Source organism: Condylura cristata, unplaced genomic scaffold (genome assembly GCF_000260355.1).
Source record: "Condylura cristata isolate star-nosed mole 26May11 unplaced genomic scaffold, ConCri1.0 scaffold00011, whole genome shotgun sequence".
Taxonomy (NCBI): domain Eukaryota; kingdom Metazoa; phylum Chordata; class Mammalia; order Eulipotyphla; family Talpidae; genus Condylura; species Condylura cristata.
The window spans coordinates 40,362,754-40,385,367 of NW_004567112.1; the positions used below are offsets into that span (position 1 = coordinate 40,362,754).

Here is a 22,614-nt window from a genome sequence, read left to right on the forward strand (position 1 = left end):
CAAGCCAGCCCAATGAGCTTTAGTATAACAGAGTATAAAAGTTCACTGATAAGGTTTCAGATTCACTTGCAATTAAACTTTAAGAAATTACGTCTAGTTGAATTTTAATGTTGTTATTAAACAAAAATAGCCACATTCCCTGAAAATGCTGTTAAAATAGCCTTCCTCTTTCGAAGTACGTATCTGTTAAACCAAAAGTTTAAAATTTTTTTCAACCCAAAGAGTATTTAACAACAAACTAAATTAAGATGCAAATATGGGAATCAAACTATCATCTATAAAGACAGATATTGAAGAGATTTGCAAATAAAGCAAAACAATGCCACTCTTTTCACTAAATTTGTGTTTGGAAAATATTTATTTTTACATAATAATTTCATGTTAATTCTTCCCATTTAAAACAAATAAATAACTATTTAAAACACTTCTCAATATTAACTTCTAGTATGATAATTGTAGCTGGGATTCAATAATTTTTTTTAACGATTGATTTATTTATGCATACAAGAAGTGGAGTACAGGCCAGAGGTGTGGTGGGGTGAGAGGATTCACCAGAGACAGAGTGGGGAACAGAAGAGGCAGACTGACTGAAATACACTGCTGAGGGGAGCAGTGGGTGAGACAGGAGAGGTCTGCTGTGCCATGTGGGTCACCTCTCTGGTGGGGGATTAAACTTGCCCTGCAGTGGCTGTAGACAGCTTCATAGTGCTGCGCTTTAACCCATTTCGCTACCAGGGAGAGCCATGGGATTCAATAATTTTTTAAGGCAGTAAAGTGGTCTGTATGTGTATTGATTTGATAAAACAAATATAAATAACTATTTCAAAAGAAACAAATACCTTCCCTTAGGCAAACACTATTATCTATTTGTTTAATAATAAATTATCTATTTCTTTAATAATGCCTCTCTTCCTTACCAAAATGAGTGTGGAAACATTTACCAGCAATTGAGTAAGGTGTTAAGTGGTATGATTCAAAGCCAAAGTTTTATCAGACATGCTTTTGTCCTTCCTCTCAGGCCAGGATGGCTTCGGCCAGGCCCAGAGAACAACCAGTAACCTCTGGCTTCGATGCTGTGGCCCACTTAGGAATAATGCACCAGACAGGTTGTAGTCTGAAAAAAAGTATTACAATTTAAGCAGCTACTTGAAGACTTGAGTATAAGGAGGGACATATACTCTCTTTAAATGCCTACCCATGTTACAGAATGATTTTATAGAAATGCCCTACCCAGCTGCATTGTTTAAGAAGGCAAAACCCTCACAACACGCAAAATGGCAATAGGTTCCAAATATGTTTCATAGTCCAGCAGAAACAACTCCATGATCTGGGCAAACAGGGAAGGTCCAAATGATGAAGAAGGACCCACTTTTAACACACCAAGTTGCCAGGTCTGCTGATCTGCCTTTCTACAAAGCCTGAAGAGAACTATTTTTCAAATTTGGACTTTTTGGCTACATATCACTATTTTATCTAGAATATGGCTTGGATATCAAGATTATGATTCAATGTTTTAGTATATTAATGACCTCTAAAAGTAATTTGAATATGTTGTTCTGACTCACCAGCAATCATGCTCATTAAAAGAAGGATTACTCAGTCTCTTTCACCTTGCCCCAGCCCTTCCAAAGTTCCTATCCCACTGCCAGTTAGTCCCACTGTTAAATACCATGTTTCCTTCACAGAACCTATACATCATTTGTAATTACCTATGCATCTGTAGTTTCCCTTGTTTAGTATCTCCCTCTTACTGGATAATAAATATCATAGGACAGAGATTATCAAGTTTGTTTACCACTTGTTTATCTGGCACATAGTACAGTCTATGGCATTATCACTGCTCAAAAAATGGTTGTTGTATCCATATTAAGTGACAGAATTCAAACAGGAATATTGTTACCATAAGGCTGTTTCATTTTCCAAAATGTCTTGGGGACTAGCGAAAGCTTTTCTTGAATTGTATTCAGCCACTTTTGACTAAAAATGCTCCATCTCTTAAGTGAAGCGTATAAAGTCTAAACACCTGAAAGGCAGTGTAGTGATTACTGATGGTTTCAGCTCTCTCCAAGTGTCAGAGTGACTCTTCATAGATAAAGTGCAACTGGAATTTTTTGGACAGTAACAAACAGTAACAGTAATAGCAGATGCTATCTGACAGACTCAAAGTTATTGGATTTCATGGCATAATTCTGTGGTTGCTATGTCCTGTGTGAATGGGATAGAGTGTAATTACACAAACCTATAGGATATAGCCTCCTGCAAACCTTGGCTATGTAGTATACCATGTACCCATGCTATTGGGATGATAGTCATATGTATGAATGGTTGTTGATCTGAACATTATTAAGTAACATGGAAGTTTATACTGTTGAAAATAAGTGCATTAGTCCAAACCTAAGGGGAGAAATCTACATTGTCAGAAAATGAACAAGGATGTAAGAAAAAGGTACTTCGTTAAAAATCAGTGAATAGGGCCCTCCCTGGTGGTGCAACAGGTTAGGATGCAGCACTACAAGCAAGCCGAAGTCACATGAGTGCAAGTTTGATCCCTGGCCCCTGAGGTGATACACATGGCTCAGCACCTCCCTGACCTGCCCACAGCTCCCCTCAGCAGTGTACGTCATTGATCTGCCTGTTCTGCTCCCTACTTTATCTCTGGTGAAGCCTCTCACCACCCCTGTACCTCTGGCCTGTACCCCAGTTCTGTATTCATAAATAAATAAATCTTAAAAAAAAAAAGAAAAAGAAATAAGTAAAGGGTAACCATACAAGAATAATTTTAAAAAATCAGTGAATAATTTGAGAAACTGAGTTAGAGTCACTTGCAACATCACGGATATACTTTAAAGGGAAAAACGTAGCAGAGGACCATATATATTATATTCCATTTACATAAACATTTAAAATGTGAAATTTACTAATATTTTAAAATCCTTTTTATTATGGAATCATCAAACATACACACAACAGACTATAATGAATCCCTGTGCACACATTACATAGCTTCAGTAGTTACCAGCAAATGGCCAAGTGTGTTTCTGTAACATTCTCCATCTCCCTTGCCCCCCATCATGGGCTATTTTAATGTCAATCAAGGACTTTATGACATTTCACCTATAAATATTTCTTTACTAATATAATTTATGGTCATGTTAGTATGTTGCAAAACTATGAAAAAAATTGTTAATAAATATTTAAGAAGAAACCACAAGATTTGAGATAATGGTTATCTCAGAGGGGAATGGAAGGGCCAGGTCAGGAATAAAGAAGACTTAAAACTAACGGTGATATAGGTATGCAGATGTTTATACTACTATTGTTTTATCATCATACATGTATTTATAAAATTCTTCAGTGTCTATTCAAAACCAAATACTTTAAAAAACATTTTAAAAAAATTCAGTGTGGTGACACTATTTGGCATTGCCCCAGAGGAAAGAACGAGAAGACTTTAATGGAAGCAAATTACATTTCCATAATTGTAAGGGCAAAATATAGGTTCCCCACAGGACAAATGGACATCACAGAAATTAGCTTGGTTTTCCCTCTTAAAACAGATCACACCTCAAGGGATCATTTGCTAGGGTGAAATGACTCCAAAAGAAAGAGTCTGTGAGGAGTGTATTGTTGGAATAACAACTGAGGGACATATGCTTAAGAGGAGATTGCAGCACCTCTGTCAAGAAACAGAACAGGAAAACAACAGAAACAAATACAGAAACAGGTAGCAGTTTGTTAAAACACAATGTCACACCCCACCATCTTGCCCCTCTGGTTGTCTCAGTTTTCGAAGTTTATTTCTAGGGCCTCCCTGGTGTCACAGGGGTTGCAGGCACAGCACTATCAAGCTATCATCAGCCACTGCGGCATGAGTTCAATCCCTGGCGAGGGAGATGACCCACATGACACAGCAGAACTCTCCTGTCTTGCCCCCTGCTCCCCTCAGCAGTGTATTTCAGTACATCTGTCTGTTCTGCTCCCCACTCTATCTTTGGTGAATCCTCTCACCTCCTCACCTCTGGCCTACAGCCCAGTTCTTGTATGTATAAATAAACACATCGTTTTAAAAAAGTTTGGTATTAGGAAGGGGACTAGTGGGACATGGCAGAGGATTCTTGGAGCACTGGAGGTGGGTAGGGTGTGAAAGCACACATTTGTAGAGGCTTGAATCTATAACTCCCAGAGCTGATACAAAGATCTAAACCTATTTTACTGCAATATACAAAATTTGGAGGAAAACAAAACCCCGCAGTGTCTCAGCCTTATCCCTAAAGATCCTGGTTCAGTAGGAACAAGATTTACCTGTGAATCTGAATATCCACCTTAGTCCCAGGTGAGTTCCTACTGGTTCTGGGACCTGCTTTGAATAGACCATTCTAGGAGGATCTGGACATCTAGCCCTTACTCCCTTTTGTACATAATCACAAACGATTTCCTTCTCACTCTTCATGTTCTGGTGACATCATGTGCTAAAACTAAGCAATTTTCTTGCTGCCTTAGGGTTTCAAGTTTGCTGTTCCTTCTGACTGCTATACTTTTCATCAGACCCCACTTTACCTGTTAGTCTTTTAGGTCTCAGCTGAAACAGCATTTTTCAAGGAAATCTTTGCCAACCTACTTTCAAGGTTTGGTTCTTGTTATAGTATCCTCCTTCATAATATTTACCATCACCATAATCATAGAGTCATTTTTGCTTATCATCTAGGTGATAACAATAGATTATCCAAATCACCTAGTTTGCTTGTCATCTGTGTTCTTGACTAGACTCTAAGTTCCAGGAAGGCAGAGAATTTTTCCCATTTGCTGCTTTAATCTTAGTGCCTATAACAATATAATGGCATTTAATAGACACTTAATATTTATGGTATGAATGAATGAATATGTAGATTTTTCTAAAAGGTACAAAGAAAAACTCTTTAATAATGTGATGTTTTGTTTTGTTTTGTTTTTTAAAGATTTTTTTAAAGATCTCCCCTGTCTCCTTTGAGGTACTCTTTATCTTTATAGTTTATTTTTTTTCTTTTTATTTCCTCAGCATACTACTTGCACTTCCAGAAGTAGCAATAGCAAAAGTTAACAGTCAGGCAGGCATCAACATCTATAAAGGGTAAATTGTGCTGCTTCAGAAGGTTTTATATAAGCAAACATACTTGGTGTAACCCAGCTGTACATTCCTGAGAAAAGAATTTGGAGGCAGGACACATGAAGGGATCATGACCATTTGTTGTGAATTCCTGCAGACTCTTTCATCTGTGCTTAACATATGAATATATTTCATTTTCTAGAACAACTCCTCCAAGGAAGCTATGCTCAAGATTAACAGGTTTTCAAAAATGCTAACTAACTTCAGTGTTTTAGAATTCCACCTTAAAAAAACCCAACATTTCTACTTAATTAATTTGCAGGTCAGCAATAGTTCCAAAAATAATTTTTTAATTTGTCAAATTAGTATTACAAGAACATGCATGAAATACTGATTATACACAGGAGGACAGAAGTATAAGGTCAGACCTCAGTTATCAGAGATTCTTAATTACTTTTTCTAGTGAAAATAGCAAAAAAAGATACTTTTTTAGTGTGAGTTTCCTATATAGAAAGCCCAGATGTTTCATTAATATTTTAATGCATTTTTTAAAAAAGGAAACTTCTGGATCAAAATCTGTGCTCTTGGGTTCAATGGAAGCACCATAGGTGTTTCAGTGGTGAATAAACATGTGGGGTGGCAGGTACTCTCCACCCCAAGCCTTTTTAATTTTAAAAAGACAAAGAGTGTAAAGTATGTATTGCAGTAACATGGAACAGATTTGCTATGGGGAGAAGTGTGGGAAGAAAAGTTATGTTAAAGGAAGAATAGAAAACACTACCCCAGTCTAGCATTACTGGGAGTTAGTCATTACAGAGAGATTGTGTCAGACTTTTCCCAGTGTCCAGGTCATTCACTGGCATGTCTCCAATTCCATTATCCTCATTTATCTTCAGTCCTGAATTTCTGTCTATTAAATATGGTTCCCCTGTCCATAAGATTTAGACCATCAGGCTCCTCCATAAATCAGTAACTTCTTCCATCTTCTTAGTCCTTGCCTGTCACCCCATTGTTCTAGGGGGTGCCCAGTAGTACTATCCTGTTATATAGTTTTTTTAACTTAAAAAAAAAAGTGATACCCATAATCCTTAAGGATCCAGCTTCCAAATTATAAACGTTCAATCATCTTTCCTATCACCAAATCAGTCACCAATTTCAGGTTGATTTCTTTTCTTCTAAATATTATTGCTCTCTCATATCTTTTCTCTGCTTTCTACACTCCCCACCCCAGTCTGACCAGACTATCTGATGCCTGGGATAACTTCCACGGTTTCCTATATGGGCTCAGGGCTCTATTCTATTTGGTCTAGTTCATTCTTCTAGTCTAGTTCTACTTAAATGTTCCATTTCATCTTGGTATTTTCCTACATACAATCTTAAATGATTTCTGATGCTTTTGAAACCTGCCTTCAAAGCTCTTCAAAACCATCTGGTTCCTTCTCTCCTTTCCAGTTACATCAGTATCTTCCCCAGCATATAAAAATATTGTTACTGTTACAGTCTCTGGTGACTGACTTGGTAATAGGAAGGATGAGTAAGAAATATGTTGAATTGACCTGACCTAAAAAAAAACCAAAACATTCTTTTGACTGTTTCTTCAATTTTTCTCTTTACTTGTAGGTTCATATCTGTTACCCCATGTTCACACAGCTAAGTACTTAGAGTTGCTTGAAAAACTTGTTTCTGGGGCTTTGTATTTTTTGTTTTTATCCATTTGTTTGTTTTTTTTTTCATGCACCTTTGGTTTCCTCAAGCTAAAGTGGATTCTCCTATGTCAATTTTTCCTTTTTCCTGTACTCTAGGCAAAAATAACCACCTCTTCCTTTGTCATTTCATCCTATACAAGTTGTTGTTAGAACTCACTGTATAGTACTGCAATGTTTCAATTACATGCCTGCCTGATGGCTCTTTAGATTATGACCTACAGTTTCAGAATAGTTTTAGACTTGGTTTCAAAATAAGATCTTGCTTCTAACAGAACACAATCATTTTGTATTTTCAGTGAGTTATTTCAGTAACAAAATAAGTATTTGTTGAATGGATGAATGACAATAAGTAAATATCTACTTAAATCCTTTTCAGTCTTCAAGTTTCAACTAAAACCCCCTTTGTCTCCAAAGCCTTCTTTGACCTTTCTAGAGTTTCATTCCTTCTCTGAATCCTGATAGTTCTTGTGGCTTGTAAAGACACATATTTATAGTGTTTCTGTCATTGCATTGATCATAGTGCTGAGCACATAGTAAAAGACCATCAGCTGATTTGGTCAGTGGGGTGGGGAGTGTGGAAAGCAGAAAAAAGATGTGAGTGAGCAATAATATTTAGGAAAAAAATCAAGCTGAACTTGGTGACTGATTTGGTGATTGCAAAGATGCCTGAAAAATTTATGAGTTTGAAGCTGGATCCTGAAGGATTATGGGGCTCCCCCCTTATTATTTATTTCTTTAAAGATTTTTATTATTCATACAGAACTGGGGTACAGGCCAGAGGCTCAAGGACAATGAGAGGATTCACCAGAGACAGAGTGGGGAACCGAATAGGCAGAACAGGAAGCATCCGGCTGAGGGGAGTAGTGGGGCTAGGCAGAAGTCCGCCACGCATGTGGATCACCTCCACGGTTGGGACGAACTGGCACTGAAACTGCCTGTGGCTTGCTCAAGGGCTTTAACCCACTGCGCCACCAGGGAGAGCCTGGGTTTCCCTTTTTTAAGTTAAAAAACATATCTAGCCCTCCCTGGTGGCGTAACAGGTTAAAGCACAGCACTAAGAAGCTAAAGCCACTTCTGCATGAGTTCGATCCCCACCCTGGAGGTGATCCACCTGGCTTGGCAGACCTCTCCTGACCCGCCCACTGTTCCCCTCAGCAGTGTACTTCATCGATCTGCCTGTTATGCTTCCCCACTCTGCCTCTGGTGAATGGTCACTTGGATAACCTGGTAATAAAATTTATCATTGTAGAAATAATATTTAATACTGCTTGATATTGGCTTTGAAAAGCGAAACTGAATATGAACATGCCTTTAGACTAGAATTTCTTGAATCTCTCTCCATACACACACACACACACACACACACACATATAAAACTAAAAATATTGAAACTAGTACTTTTACTATCCTATAGAAAGAATATTCCATACAAAAAAGGTGGCCCCATTTATATACCCCAAAAGTACTTTAAATAGTAAAAAAAAACAAAACAAAACAAAACAAAAAAAAAACAACCCTTTTAATAGTAAATAGTAAAAAATATTCTAGTAGCAATTAGGTGGCTAGGGAGACAACATAATATAGGACAGGCAATTCACTGTTGTGTTGAACTGTGCTGTTTTAGGCTCTATTTTCTCAAAGGGAGTATGCAATTATTGAAACATACTAAAAGATAAATTCAGGAGAATTATAGTAGGAGGAAAACAATTACCAAACATTACTAATGGGACATTTTTACCTTACTTGAGGTGGTGGAATTCCTACCACTATGCAATCCAACTGTACTCTGGTTCCTTCTGGAACTTCTCTGCTCCTTAACTTTTGAGTGAACCTGGGAGGTTGCCCCAGGGGTTCTTCATAATACAATGATGAAGGTGAAGACCCTGGGGTGGTGTCTCCACCAGCAGCCTCACTGGCAGCCTGCTCAGCTTCCCGTCTCTTTGCTTCCTGCTGTTCAAGAGCATGATTCACTTCATTATCCCTGGTGTCTGCAGGGATAGGGATGGGAACAGAAGATCTTTCTCTTCTTTCTGATAGACTGGAGAAACTGGAGCTATTTTCCTGCATAACTTTGTTTTGAGATTCCAATTTACTCTTGTGGTTTTTACAGGCACGAGGTCTAATCCTTTTGGAGCTATGGGCTTTGAAAAGGGATGATAGTTCCTCGATGAAATCAGCAGCTTTATTTAAGAATACTTTTTTGGATTGGGTTTCAGAACTATACTGTGGTCTCTTTGTCTCCTGGGGACTCTCTTTGGAACTGGCAAGACTTCGAGAGTTATCATTGCAAAAGTTGGGGTCAAAACTTGGCTTAGGTGAGTGTTTCATTTGATCAGAAGAAAGACGCTTTCTAGCTTGAGCTTCATCTGTTTTCTCCAAAGGGTCATGATTGATTGCCAATCTTGCCAGATTGACACTTTCATCTAATTCTTCTTGACTCAGAAAGGCTGAAAGATCTGGAAGGTCATCTTGGCCTCCTCCTCCTTCAGCAGCTCCAGAACTGCCAAAATGAATAGGGTTGGAGGAAGGCTCTGCTCGACTTCTCTCATTACTTCCTGGATGTCTAGTTTCAGCTAAATAGCTCTCTCGTAGAAGCTGAGATATGGAAGTAGATGCCTCTAGGCTGTCTTCTTGCATGCTGTCACAAAATAACAATAACAAAAAGTTTGGATCATTTTTAGTGAATGATATTCTATATTTATTAGAACATGATGGATTGTTAAGAACTTAAAATTTGAAATAAAATATTGCTGTGTTTTGATGCTTTCACACACTTTGAACTTAAAGATTATTCTCAAATTGTAAAATAAAGAGGAATTGACTGAGATTTCCCTGAAGTTGAAAATAAAAACATGAGTTATATTCTTTAAGTGCAAGTTTAATTTGCAAAAGTTATTAAATGACTATACTGATTTTATCATTTCTAAACATAATTTTGATAATATCTGTACAGAAATTTTAGTTTTAAAGGAATTTCATACAGAGATTTGATCTCCATTTACCTTGTATATAGCAAAATAATGGAAATTAAAAGACACTGATTGATATTGTCTCATCTAGTTACTGAAAATATAAACTTGTTCTAGCTCATAAAAATAAATAATGCTTTTGTCATTTGACTGGTGACTTGTGTCTAAATCCGATGCTTTTTATAGACTCAATATGCTCTGAAGACTTGACTTAGCCTCTTCAAATATGGTACAACTAATTTCTCACCAAAATTATGAGTTAGAGACTTATGTAAAATTCTCTTAAATTAATATTGATTAAGAGAGAATATGGGAGATAGGGAAACAAGTGAAAGGTAGGATATTTCCAATTGTATAAAATTTCCTGACTTTTGAATTTTAACTATGTGTATAGATCACAAATTCAAAAAAAGGAATTATTTTTGAAGTTTTAAAGGAGTACAGATAATGTTAGTTCAAAGTCCTCTGAATTAGATTTTGTAATGCAAACTGATTTTATCTTAGTAACACTTTTACATATCTTATTCACACATGTAATGGAAGGATAACTAGCTTACAACTCATTGGCTGTTACTTCCCTCTCTGCTTAAAAAAAAAAATGCAGTTACTTGATTGTAGCACCTTCCCATTGATTTCAACACTTCACTCCAGTTACCACCAACCAATAACAAATGGTCATGGAGATGAACACTATTTATCATTCTTGGTTACTACATGCTGGGCCTTGTGTGGGATGATAGAAAAGTAATGTCCTAAATCTTTTCTGGCTTTTGAGATTCTATGGCAAACTTATTTCAACTCATTCCTTCATTTCCTTTAGCCTCACATATCACAAATAAGGCTTCCTACGTATTGCCCTAGTATTCAGAATCTTAGAGAGTTATCCAAAGGTAGCCTTCAAATTGGCAAAAGAGAGAATATCTTTGAGAGAGCAATTAGAAGCAGCTAAAAGGACCACCAGCAGCAAATAATTTTCCCACATTTTGCCACAGTCTGAGTTTTCCATTTTTGAGGCCACTTACTTGGCTGAAGTCTACTTTTCCTTAAAAAAAAAAAAAAAAGTAACTGAAATGCAAAGATGTTGAATGTATGCAATGAACACAAAGGTGTTCATGATACTATAGAAGAAAATATTAAAATTTTACAGCCGTATCCAAGAAAAACCTCATTAATTGAAGTACTAATAACTTTATTACATAGAATATATGGCTATTTTAAATTTTGTTGAGACAAAAAATTGTACACAAAATAATATGTGGAATTAAAAATTTGTCTAATTTGTCTACTAAGAATACTTTAAAGAACAATTAAATAAATATGAAATAAGGTGCAAAATGTGACTTAAAATTCAATCAAAGAAATTTTTTGAAATCTGATTTATAAACCAACGATTTCATTAGTTTATTTGGTTTCAATATGTCTAAATTGCGAGGGGGAAAATTGATTGCTTTATAATCAAGGTGATCTTCTCTTTTTACTTGAACATAGTTATTTATTGTATTTTAAATTTATTCTTTATATAAGATAGTTTTATCTTGAGGCAACATGGAAAGAGCACTGGCCTTGGAATAGGACAGTTCTGTTTTCAAGTTCTGGTTTGACCTTTTAGTAGTTGTGTGATTTTGAGAAAATTATTTAAGTTCTCTGAGTTTTAAGTTTCTCATCTGTAAAACATGGTTAATATTTATTTCTCAGGAAAGTGAGGATTTAATAATATCATAAATGTAAAATCCTTAAAACAGGGTCAGCCAATAGAAATGGCCGCTGAACTAGTACTAGTAAAATACAAAATGTAGGTAAAGGTGATGTTCATATCGAAGAATTTTCAAAAAGTTTATATTTATGATCCAAATAGAAAACAAAATACTCATCTACATAATCACTGTTCTCTGTTAGTACTTTTCTATTTTTTTTAAAGATTTATTTTATTTATTTGTGCATATAAGAGGTGGGCTGTAGGCCAGAAGTACAGGAGATGAGAGGATTCATGAGAGACAGAGTGGGGATCAGAAAAAGTGGATCTACTGAAATACACTGCTGAAGAGAGCAGCAGGTGAGACAGGAGAGTTCTGCTGAGCCATGTGGGTCACCTCCCTGGCCAGGTATTGAACTCATGCTGCAGTGGCTGCCAATAGCTTCTTATACTAAGATTAAACCCCTTGTGCCACTGGGAAGGTCTTAGTACTTTATTTTTAAAAAAGATTTCTTTATTTATGTATCCAGAACTGGGATACAGACCAGAGGTGCAGAGGTGGTGAGAGGGTTCACCAGATAGCGTGGGGAGCAGAACAGGCAGACTGATGAAGTACACTGCTGAGGGGAGCAGTGGGCAGGTCAGGAGAGGTCTGCCACACCATGTGGGTCACCTCTGGGGTAGGGATTGAACTCATGCTGAAGTGGCTTTAGCTTCTCAGTGCTGTGCTTTAACCTGCTGCACCACCAGGGAGGGCCCAGTGCTTTCTTTTTAAGAAGTAAAAAATTGATGCGTAAGTCCACAAGTTTTCTGACGTGTAAGGTTATGAGAAACTTTCATGATAACACAATTTTCAGTTATTCAAAATAAAGGATTTCTTTGTTTTAATGTGTCATTTATTTCCTAATGTGTTCACCTGAGATAGATCTGTTTCAAATGTCTGACACATCACCTGTGTATAAACTTGAAAAAATGTACAAGATTCAGTTTACTCATCAATAAAACTGGGCTAATAACAGTCGCTGTCAGAGACTGATGGGATGATTAAATGTGTTTGGTGTTTAGTAAACATTTAATAAGTGATAGTTACTAGTATGTTTGTTGTTACTATATAATAACTATAACCACATACTATAGCTAGAACTAGAACTAATGAAGTGATTTGATTCAAGGAAAATTTGAAGGGAACTGTCCTCTAGTTTTGTAATTAATTTGGCATATCTATCAAGTAATCTCATGGACAGGTTCTGCTACTTTTGGATCTTTGTGCATTATCTTTGCTAGGCTATTCCTTGTTTCACCTCCCTTTACTTCCTTACCAGACCAAGTCCCACATGTTCTTCAAGTTCTTAGCTAAGATATTGCCCTAGGGTTTCTTCTTTTCCCTGGGTACTTCTACAAGTTTCTCCCAAAGCTCACTGTCCTTACCCCTAAACAAAGCACTATTACAATATATTATTAAATTTTCCAATTTGCTTCTCTGTCTATCCACTTTGTTTTGCATACCATCTTCTCAGCACACAGACACACAGTACATAGAAGGTGAGTATCTGTTGAATTCTTTTTTCAATAAAATTTCCTGATAAATATTTTGTTGTTTATCTTTTGCTTTTAATTTTAGGGTAAAGTAGGACAGATGAATGATAATCATATTTACAAAAGCTTACAGATGCAAAGAAAATATAAACTGATAAAGACAGAAATGATTTCAAGTTGACTTTCAAATGAAAATTTAGGGAAGATAAAATAACTGTATCTATGCTCCCCCCTCAACCCCCCATAACAGAAGTCCCAAAGGACAGCTGATATAAGTCAGAAAACCTGGGTTTGAATTTTTAGTTCTTTTGAGCACATCACTTAATGCATCTGAATCTCAATTATCTTCAGTGATCAGATGGAATAGTCATTCTATTTCAGAAGGTTCTCAGAGAAAAAACATATGTAAACTGATAAACTTATAAATACACACAGAATAGGAAAATCTTCAATCATTAATTTAAAAGCTATGCTATAAAATTTGCAAGTTTAAAAAGTAAGAATATTATTATGGATTACCTAGTTTTCATTTATTTATCCAGTAAAAAAGAATGTCTCATATGTTCTAAGCACTGTGGATTCAGCAATGAATAACAGCAAAGTCCCTGAGCTGGTAGAGTTGATATCCTATTAAAGAGATATAAATACCAAGAAGAAAACAAAGGGAATAGAGAATGATGAGGGTTGAAGGGGGTGTGCTGTTTTAGCGAGGAAGTTCAGGCAAAGTTTCATATGCAGAAGAGAACGTCACCTAGGGCTCATTGAAAAATATCCCTGATGAGGAGGAATTAAGTATCCGGGCCTGAGAAGGTAAATGTTTGGTATACTTGAGTCAAGTTTAGTGGGCCAGGAGGTGAGTAAGATGAGCACATGGAAAGGAAGTCAGCATGGCACAAGGCCATGTCATGTAAAGCCTTGCAGACCATGTTAAGGAATTAAAATTTTATTAAATATGTTGTGGGAAACCTTTTTTTTTTTTTAAGATTTATTTATTTGTGCATACAGAAATGGGGTACAGGCCAGAGACTCAGGGGTGGTGAGAGGCTTCACTAGAGACAGAGCGGGAAGCAGAACAGGCAGATGGATGAAGTACACTGCTGAGGGGAGCAGCTGGCGGGTCAGGAGAGGTCTACCACACCATGTGGTCACCTCCGGGGCAGGCGGGAATCGAACTCATGCGGAAGTGGCTTTAGATTCTCAGTGCTGTGCCTTAACCCACTGCGCCACCAGGGAGAGCCGTGGGAAACCATTTTAAAGTTTGAGAAGCAGATGGCATAATTTTGAAAGAGTTCAATCATGACTGCTATGCAAAGAATCCAGTTGAAGGAAGCCAGGGTGGAAGTGAGATTAGTCAGGAGATAATTGTAATATGCTATGAAAGGTAATAGTGACTTGGATCAGTGAGTGGTAACAGGGGGAGATGGTGCAAAGAGGTCAACTTGAGATAATTTTTTTTAAAGATTTATTTACTTATGTGTACCAAACTGGAGTACAGGCCAGAGGTGCAGGGGTGGTGAGAGGGTTCACCAGCGACAGAACAGGGAGCAGAACAGACTGACTGATGAAGCACACTGCTGAGGGGAGCAGTGGGAGGATCAGGAGAGGTCTGCCACGCCATGTGGGTCACCTCCCTGGTCAGGAATTGAACTCATGCTGCAGTGGCTTTAACTTCGTAGTGCTGAGCTTAAGCCTGCTGCATCAGCAGGGAGGGCCCAAAATAATGTTTTAAAAGTAGAATAGGGGTTTACTGATGGACTGAAAGTGGGAAATGAGAGAGAACAGTCAGGGTAACTACATCATTTATGGCCTGAGTAACTAGGTGACTGGCAGACTTGTTTATTGGGATGAAGCAGTAGCAAGTTTTAAGGAAAGTAAATTAAAAATTTTCATAGACATTTCATCGAAGTGCTTAGAGTGACACTGGACTTTGTTTTTTCTCTTCTCCTCCTTACAAAATTGAAACTTGGATTTTATGTCACTTTGAAAATAGGTATTAAAGCATGAGTGATTATCCTTAAAAACAGATCATGGGATTGACTGAATAGACTTAGATGGAAATGAAATAGTGTTGCACCAATATCAAGATAGATATTTTAATAAATAATACAACCTAATTTGACCACATAGGAAGTTTATCTATTTTGTTCCTTATAGGCTTTCCTGAAAAGAGTAAGAACTTGCTGAAAATATGAGCCTAGTTCATAAAAATAAAACTCAATGCTAATACCTAAGGACATATATTTCAGTTCAGGTTAACTCAGTACTTTTCTTCTTTAGGCTCTGTAAGAAGATCTACAGAAATATCATGTGGTGAAAATCATCTTTTGTTTATTATATGACTATTTAAACTGGGGCATTAATTGGAGAATTGGTAATGCCTAAAATGAGGTAACTTGGACACAAACATAAATACTAGGTATTTAAATGAGAAAACAAATATGCTTTCTAGGTTAAAAAGAGCCTAATTCTTAATAATCGTTTGTGAGGAGTCCTGGAATGGGAAAGTAAAGACATCTTTAAGTAACTGAGAGTTACTCAGTTGAGAGTGAGCAGAACTTGTCTGCTTAATTCACAATTTGTTTGTGAAGCACTTAAAAATATCCTCTACAAATTTAAGGCAATCCTTTTCTGCTGATTTGTACTCATCAAACTTACCATATTCTTTAGGGGCATAACTTTCAAAATTAGACTTTGCTCCCTCTCTTTAATGCTAGTATTGACCTGCTTGTTTTGCCTTTTATATACCATGATGTCACACAAAAAGTCTTTAAGTCATTTCTTTTGAAGAAACTCTTTATGGGACAAGAATCAAATCCAGTATATAGGAAGTAGTTTTGGAGGGTTGGGTATAGTCACCTTTTAAAGAGTTGTCTACAGATGGAGGCATTTTGAGGTTAATCCTTCTTCATTGTTACAATATTCATCTCATTAGTAAAGTGATCACCCCCCCAATTTTGGTTTTATTTTCAGTGTGAATGACATTAATAGTTTCATAAGTATCTATTACATTACCAGAATAAGAACTTGAGACATATGGAAATATATCAATGTCAATACAAAAATACCATGCCCTAGTCTTTTAATTCTTCTTTCACTTCGAAAGAGGAAAAGAAGCAAATAAAAAAAGCAAATGAATGCCTTAGAAGAGAAGGTTGAATGTTGAAATAGACAGCATAGAGGTGACAAACAGGAGAATTGTTTTAATGAGCGACATTGTCTAAAGGAAGTAGGTTGAAACACTCTAAAAGAGTGTTTAGATAAAAGGCCAAAGGTGAGCAATCCATTCCCTTATTATTTTTTTTTAAAATCAAATTGGTAAAGGAAGAAAGGTGGGAAAGAAAGTAAAGATTTAGCTGGAGGAGGACAACAGGAGTTTGGCAACACTAGTAAAAGATACTGATTCCAACATAGTATTTAGTCTTAAAGACAGCAAAGAAATAGTAAAAGGCAGTTTTATGACTCATAGAAACACTAATGAAAGCAAACAAGAATATTTCAGGAGTCTAAGACCAAAAGTGTCTGGTAGTCACAAAAATGATCAGTCTGAGAGGTTGTAGCACTCTTAAGGCCACACCATTCATGATGCACTTTAATCTTACAGATGAAATCCCAAATGAGAAGATGCTGTCAATCCCCACTTACTCAAAGGTTCATTTTAAAGAAGAAAAATAAGGAAAAAATTAATATTTTTTTTCTTTTTCTAGTCTCTAATAAGTATTTGTCATTTTTTTTAAAGATTTATTTATTTGTGCATACAGAACTGGGGTACAGGCCAGAGATGCGGAGGGTGAGAGGGTTCACCAGAGACAGAGTGGGGAGCAGAACAGGGAGATCGACTAAGTACACTGCTGAAGGGAACAGCGAGTGGGTCAGGAGAGGTCTGCCACGCCATGTGGTCACCTCCGGGGCAGGAGGGAATCGAACTCATGCGGAAGTGGCTTCACCTTCTTAGTGCAGTGCTTTACCCCGCTGCACCACCAGGGAGGGAACGTATTTGTCATTTTTTAAGGTAATTTGGAAAAAAGATGACTTTGCTAGTTAAATGACATAACACAATAAGCTAGATTGCAAAAAGAACAACTGCCCCACATAGGCTCGAGATCTCAAGATCTTGATCAAACAGCAGTGGAGAGGTTGTCTGGGCTCTTCCCAGAACACTGGGGCATTATGACACCATGTGGCCTCTGTAACAAGCAGTCTGTACAGAGTTTGTCAAGGTGACTCTGGTTTTATATGAACTCGAAGAACTTTTTAGTGACAGCAGGTAATTAATCACACCAAATTAATTTGTGCCCACTGAAAGTGTGTCTTCTGAACATAGGTTCTTAAATTTCTAAGCAGACGATTCTGTCTGTAGTTGGCTTGAGTAAACATGCAACACCCTAGGAGTTTTAAAAGCTTTGTCATCCTTTAAATAAAGGAATGACATTTCTATGAAGCACCAAAGACATTTAGGAAAATATCTCTGTGGTGCTTCAGTGTTCAGTCTCTCTTAGTAGAGGGAAAAAGTTAAGAAAATCTTTTATTTTTTTTTGGTCTTGTTATAAGCAATACCATATTATAAGTGACACCTTTGGCAAATTGCAATGTCGATGAAAGAAATTATTCTAAGCTTAGTCATATTTTTCACCTTATATTTTCAAGTTGGTGAGATGAGTTCATTACTCTTATTACGTATAGAGATTAACTGTTGAAAAGTTTAGCTGTCACGTTTGCCTATATTAACCTTAGTTCATTAGAGAACTTTCACAGGAAAATCTGATTTATTTGCTGTTCCATTTCTTCAAAGTAAATTTGAAAAACCATCTATCTGAATTTCAATACCTAGCCATTATAAAAATTCATTCAGTTTCTTGGGTCTCTGAAGGATGGCTCTGAGTCCATTCAACTGAATATGTGCCTTTGTAAGCAGTTTGCAATAGAAACATTCAAATGATACACACATGGAATGCTGGGGTTTTGACACAGTATGAGTTCCAACAGTGTTAGCCATATTCTATAAGTGGAGATAGAGACAAGTTTCCAGAATTTGGATATTGTCCAACAGTTTGTTTCATGTCCATTATTGTCAGGTTCTGTAATGTCTATCATGTCTCTTGACAAAATAAGTGGTGTCCATATATTTTAGATTTCTTAGATGGTCTTCATTGCAAACATTTTGCTTGTTATCAAATCATGTGTTGGACTGCATGTTAGTTATAAAATCATTTATTATAGACATCAATATAGATATTCTTAATTATTAGAAAGTAAATATGGATTTATATCAATTTATTATTAAGCATTAAGGAAAGACTAAAAGGTGATAAAATCTTCATTTAGAACTCATGGAATTAATTTTATCATTAATAACATGGAAGCAATGAAGTCATAATTTTTTGAGAAAGAAAACGCAATACCTGTTTTTTTTTTTCTTTCAAGCTGATAGATGCTAATGTCTTTAGCAATGAGTAAAGCTCCATTGATAATAAAATTTCCCAGTACTATTACTGTCATGTTCACTTTTGGGAAATGGAAATTCAGATTAACCCACTTTCTCTTTTTCTTTGCTTACGTGGTTTTAGAAATAGAGTTCAAGATATGCATCAAGTGCTAACAGTATAAAGTGACAGCCAAACACTTGCCACTAGCTCACAAGTGTCTTTTTGTTGAAAAGGAAGGGAGAAAGGGAGAAAAGAGAGAGGGAGAGAGAAAGGAGAAAGAAAAACCAATGTCCTTTGAGTAAGACTTTCTGCAGCTGTTGTGTACATTAATCCAGGCAGCAGATCTCCCAACACTAAATATAGCAAGCATATCCTTTTACATGATAAAAAAATTTAAAATGAAAGACTGTGGAGTCTTATTATTTTAGATTTAATTTCCTTTAAAAAGGAAATAGGAATTGTACACAAATTCTCTATAGGAACATCATTACTTTAGTAAATGAAGATATGGAAAAATGTCAATAATATACACAACATTTCACAACTTTCTCTATTGAGAATTTTCCTTAAGATGCAAGTAGGCTGTGATCTCGGAAAGTCTCATCAATCCCCTCCAACATATTTACATGTTGAAAACTTTACTCTCTCATAATTTTGTGTTTCATTACACATAATTAGAAATTTATCCTAGGTTTCTCTCTAAACAACAGTAATTAGATCTCTGAAATATCTCTTTCCCCATTGTCAGTGCCCTGTTATCAAAACACACTTGAGAATGTAAAGCTGGATATTACCTTTCTTTTTTTAGTTGACCCAGATGAGGATGTCCAACCCCGGCAGTCCACTGTGATGATAATTGTCCAAGGAGAGTTTTTTAGATGAAAGCTCAGGAGAAAAAGGAAATTCTTCACGCCCTTGGAACTAGAGAGTGGCCGTCCATAGAGAGTGAGGAGTTAACCTTAGTTTCAGTGAAGATGGCTGTAAGAAGCTGGACAACCTGTCACCACTGGAGCCAGAGCATTTGTCAGCTCACAGGTCCCAAGTTATTTTGAGCTTTATAAACCATGTGCCTGAGAAACATTCCACCTGATTGGACAGGAGAAAACTAAGTAAAGGGATTCCATAGCAGGACAGCACCTCTGGGTGGTAGGTGTCAATAAGTTTTTCTAACTATAGAATTTCCTTTATATCTAGAGGCCCAAGTTGTTTATTTACATTTGGGATTAATACTAACTTTGTTATACTACATTCTATCTATCAAAGAAAATGGCATTATTTTTAAAACATAAAAATTTTTAATTTTCAAGAACTTTAATTTCAATGAATTGGAAATTCACTCTCATTTAATCACTGATACATTTCAGAAAATCTAGCTATGGAAAGCCAATAGGAAGCTGAAGTCTAAGATTTTAAAGCAGAGAGTTTTTTGAATCGTTTGTCCAAAGGCTAAGCAAAAGTGGGAAGATAATTAGCATTAATAGTTAGAAATAACTGAGCAAATGAAGAGGAAAAAAACATCAGCCTGAGAATAAACCCAGTAACAAATTAGCTTCAGCAAACTGCTTCAGAAAAAAACTTATCAGATACTACTTAAAAGTCAAAATTAACATGCTACAAATCCTGTTTGTGTATTAGTAACCAGGATAACTTTTTGAAAAGTATTGATGCGAGGTATCTTTCTTCTCAAGCAATACAAATCATTAAAAAGAGTACAACCTTAACCAAACCAACACCTGCTCAAATATCAACTTTGTCAAAGTATAGGTTCTTTGACATCAACTTCATTAATTTTAAGAATTTGATATTGCAAAAAGAAAAACTGAACCCCAATGTTTAGTATACATTATTTTCTATAACATCATCAATCTTGGTAGAAGACCTGGTTTTAAAAATTCAGATAATACCATTGCTTATCTTTTTTTTTTAAGATCATCCTTCAATTCTGATAGCAAAATACAATGGTTTCTATGCATTTCTTAAACCATTCGTCCATTTATTAGGATTTCTTCTCATCCATATATTCAGTGAACATTTTTCTAATAACTGCCATTTACCAGGTACTGAATATAAAGTAGTGTATAAAATATACCAAAATTCTTGAACTTATAGAATTTAGTGAAAGATAATTTTATCTTTTTCATCATTGTCAGAATTCCTGTAGTAGATTGAATCAATATAAAATATATTTATTATGAGCACATCAAAGATTTCACTATACCATTTGCTATGAGCCATTGTGTTTACACAATTAAAATGAAAAAGAGAATTGAAGAGCATGTTAAATAATATGGGTCAAAAGAACTATTCCTGAGGAGGGAAGAGTACAAAGAAAGCTGAATTATATAGCTATTCTCATGACTGCAAAAATTCAATTATCAGTATAGAGGTTCATTTGCTCTTTCGCCTAACTATTCCTGTGCCAATATTGACCTTAACACTACTGTCTGTCTGTATTTTCTATTTGTGCAAATGATCCAGCAATTCTGTTTTATTTAAAGAGATTTTCTTTTATAATCAATGTAAATGCTGCTAGGCCTTGGGGTGGGGCATGGGAAAGTGAGACCTCTATTTTTGGTAGCAAATAGGTGGCTAACATTTGGTTTTCTAAAGGAAAATGCTTGTGCATACTCTAAATGATCACAATTTTAGCTCCCTTTAAATGCTGCATCATAAGCCTGGTATCTTTCACCTAGGTATAGAATATTGAGGTGTGAAAAAAACACATACTGAGAGACAAAAATAGAGCAGTGGAATTAGAAATTAATAGAAAGAATCAAAATAAATCTAAATGCAAAAAGAAAAAAAACAATTGAACATTTTTACTGTAATATTTCCAAAATACAGATGGTGTACAAAATGTTTTGCACTTTTTGGGAAAAATCTGTATACAAATATTTAAAATAAATAATATTCAACGACTGTAGCTATCTTGCTTACAATATATAAAACTTTATAGATTCTAGGTTACTTTTAAATTAATTTTTGCTTCCAAGTAATGCAGCCCCTACCCAGCTTATTATCAATAGAAACTGTATAAATGATTTACCAAAAATTTAGCTTGAATTTTTTTGAGGTTACTAGTATCAAGAATAATTTTTAAAACAAAAAAAATTTTATAAACAAATTTAATAAGTGACAGCAAACACTAAGTTACATGTCTTAAGCTTTCCCCTTAAAGTGGAGTGGCCGTTCCAACATGTATTCATTATGGTTTGAACATGATCCTGTGTTTGCCTTCAGCTGTTATCTTAATTCAGTCACTCAGCCACAGAAACAATTTACTCACATTGGGATGATCCATAGGAATGCCAAGGAATCTGGAAGATCTATGACAGAGGAAGTCTTCACTTGGGTGGATAAAGCACGCGAGAGTTTCTGTGCTAGCGGATTCATATAAAATGTTGATTTTTGCTATATCCCCCCTAGAGTTAGAGATTTTAATTCCTAAAAAGAAATTGCTCCCATGTAACAAAATTTCAATAAGTTTTTCTTTAAGTTCATAGATTTATCTTGAGGTACCTCCTCCAGAATGAGATTAAGATAAAAATCCTCTCCACCTTATTTTTAAAGAACAAAGTCATGCATTTTCCAAACTTTTTCAATGAGAAAAACAATCACTGAGACAAGTTCTTGACCATCAGAAACAATATAGATATGGTGGATTACAGAGGTCTTATACAAACTCATAATACAATGTAATTAAGAAATACAATTGAATCCTTAAAAGAATTTTCTTTTTCTTGAAGTGGTTTTGAAAATACTAGCATGGGAAAACTAAAACATTTTTTAAACTACAAGTTCAAAACTAGTTTAGTTGGAAGAACAACAACAAATACCTGTAAATAGAATAACTATGAATATTTAAAAATATAGTTATAATCCTGAAAAGTAAATTTGTGGTTACCTGTCAGAAGAAGCACCACTCCTATATCAATCAACCAGGATTATCTAAAGTCCAAATCTCACTGCCTAACTTGTGTCGGCCACAAAAGTATCATGAAAGAAATGTGACACCACCCTACCAGAGTAATGAAGGGTATTTACAGGGTTCCGAGGCAGATCCAGGGACAGTCATTTAGAACAGATTGCTCTTTCAGATCAACTTTAATAACTCAGTCTGCACGATGTCCTTAGCCTGGAGGGCTGGTGGGGGTGGATAGTGACTAAGGATATAAACTTTTTAATCTCTGCTGAGACTAGCTGA

General features: G+C 35.9%; 1 protein-coding gene across 3 annotated transcripts in view; it reads right to left on the reverse strand.

Moving 5' to 3' along the window:
- Positions 1 to 22,379, reverse strand: part of MYPN (myopalladin) — a 75,101-nt gene extending 52,722 nt beyond the window's left edge. Inside the window, exons 1-3 of one of the 3 annotated variants that reach the window (XM_004680843.1) lie at positions 22,315 to 22,379; positions 19,205 to 19,324; positions 8,528 to 9,427 (exon numbers count right to left, since the gene is read on the reverse strand). In XM_004680843.1, the coding sequence (XP_004680900.1) occupies positions 8,528 to 9,426 (899 nt within the window). In that variant the 5' untranslated portion in view covers position 9,427; positions 19,205 to 19,324; positions 22,315 to 22,379. Of the gene's footprint in view, positions 1 to 917; positions 938 to 8,527; positions 9,428 to 19,204; positions 19,691 to 22,314 lie in introns of those variants that run through there. The other 2 variants (XM_004680842.1, XM_004680844.1) reach the window with 2 other exon arrangements.
- Between the last annotated feature and the right edge of the window lie 235 nt (positions 22,380 to 22,614).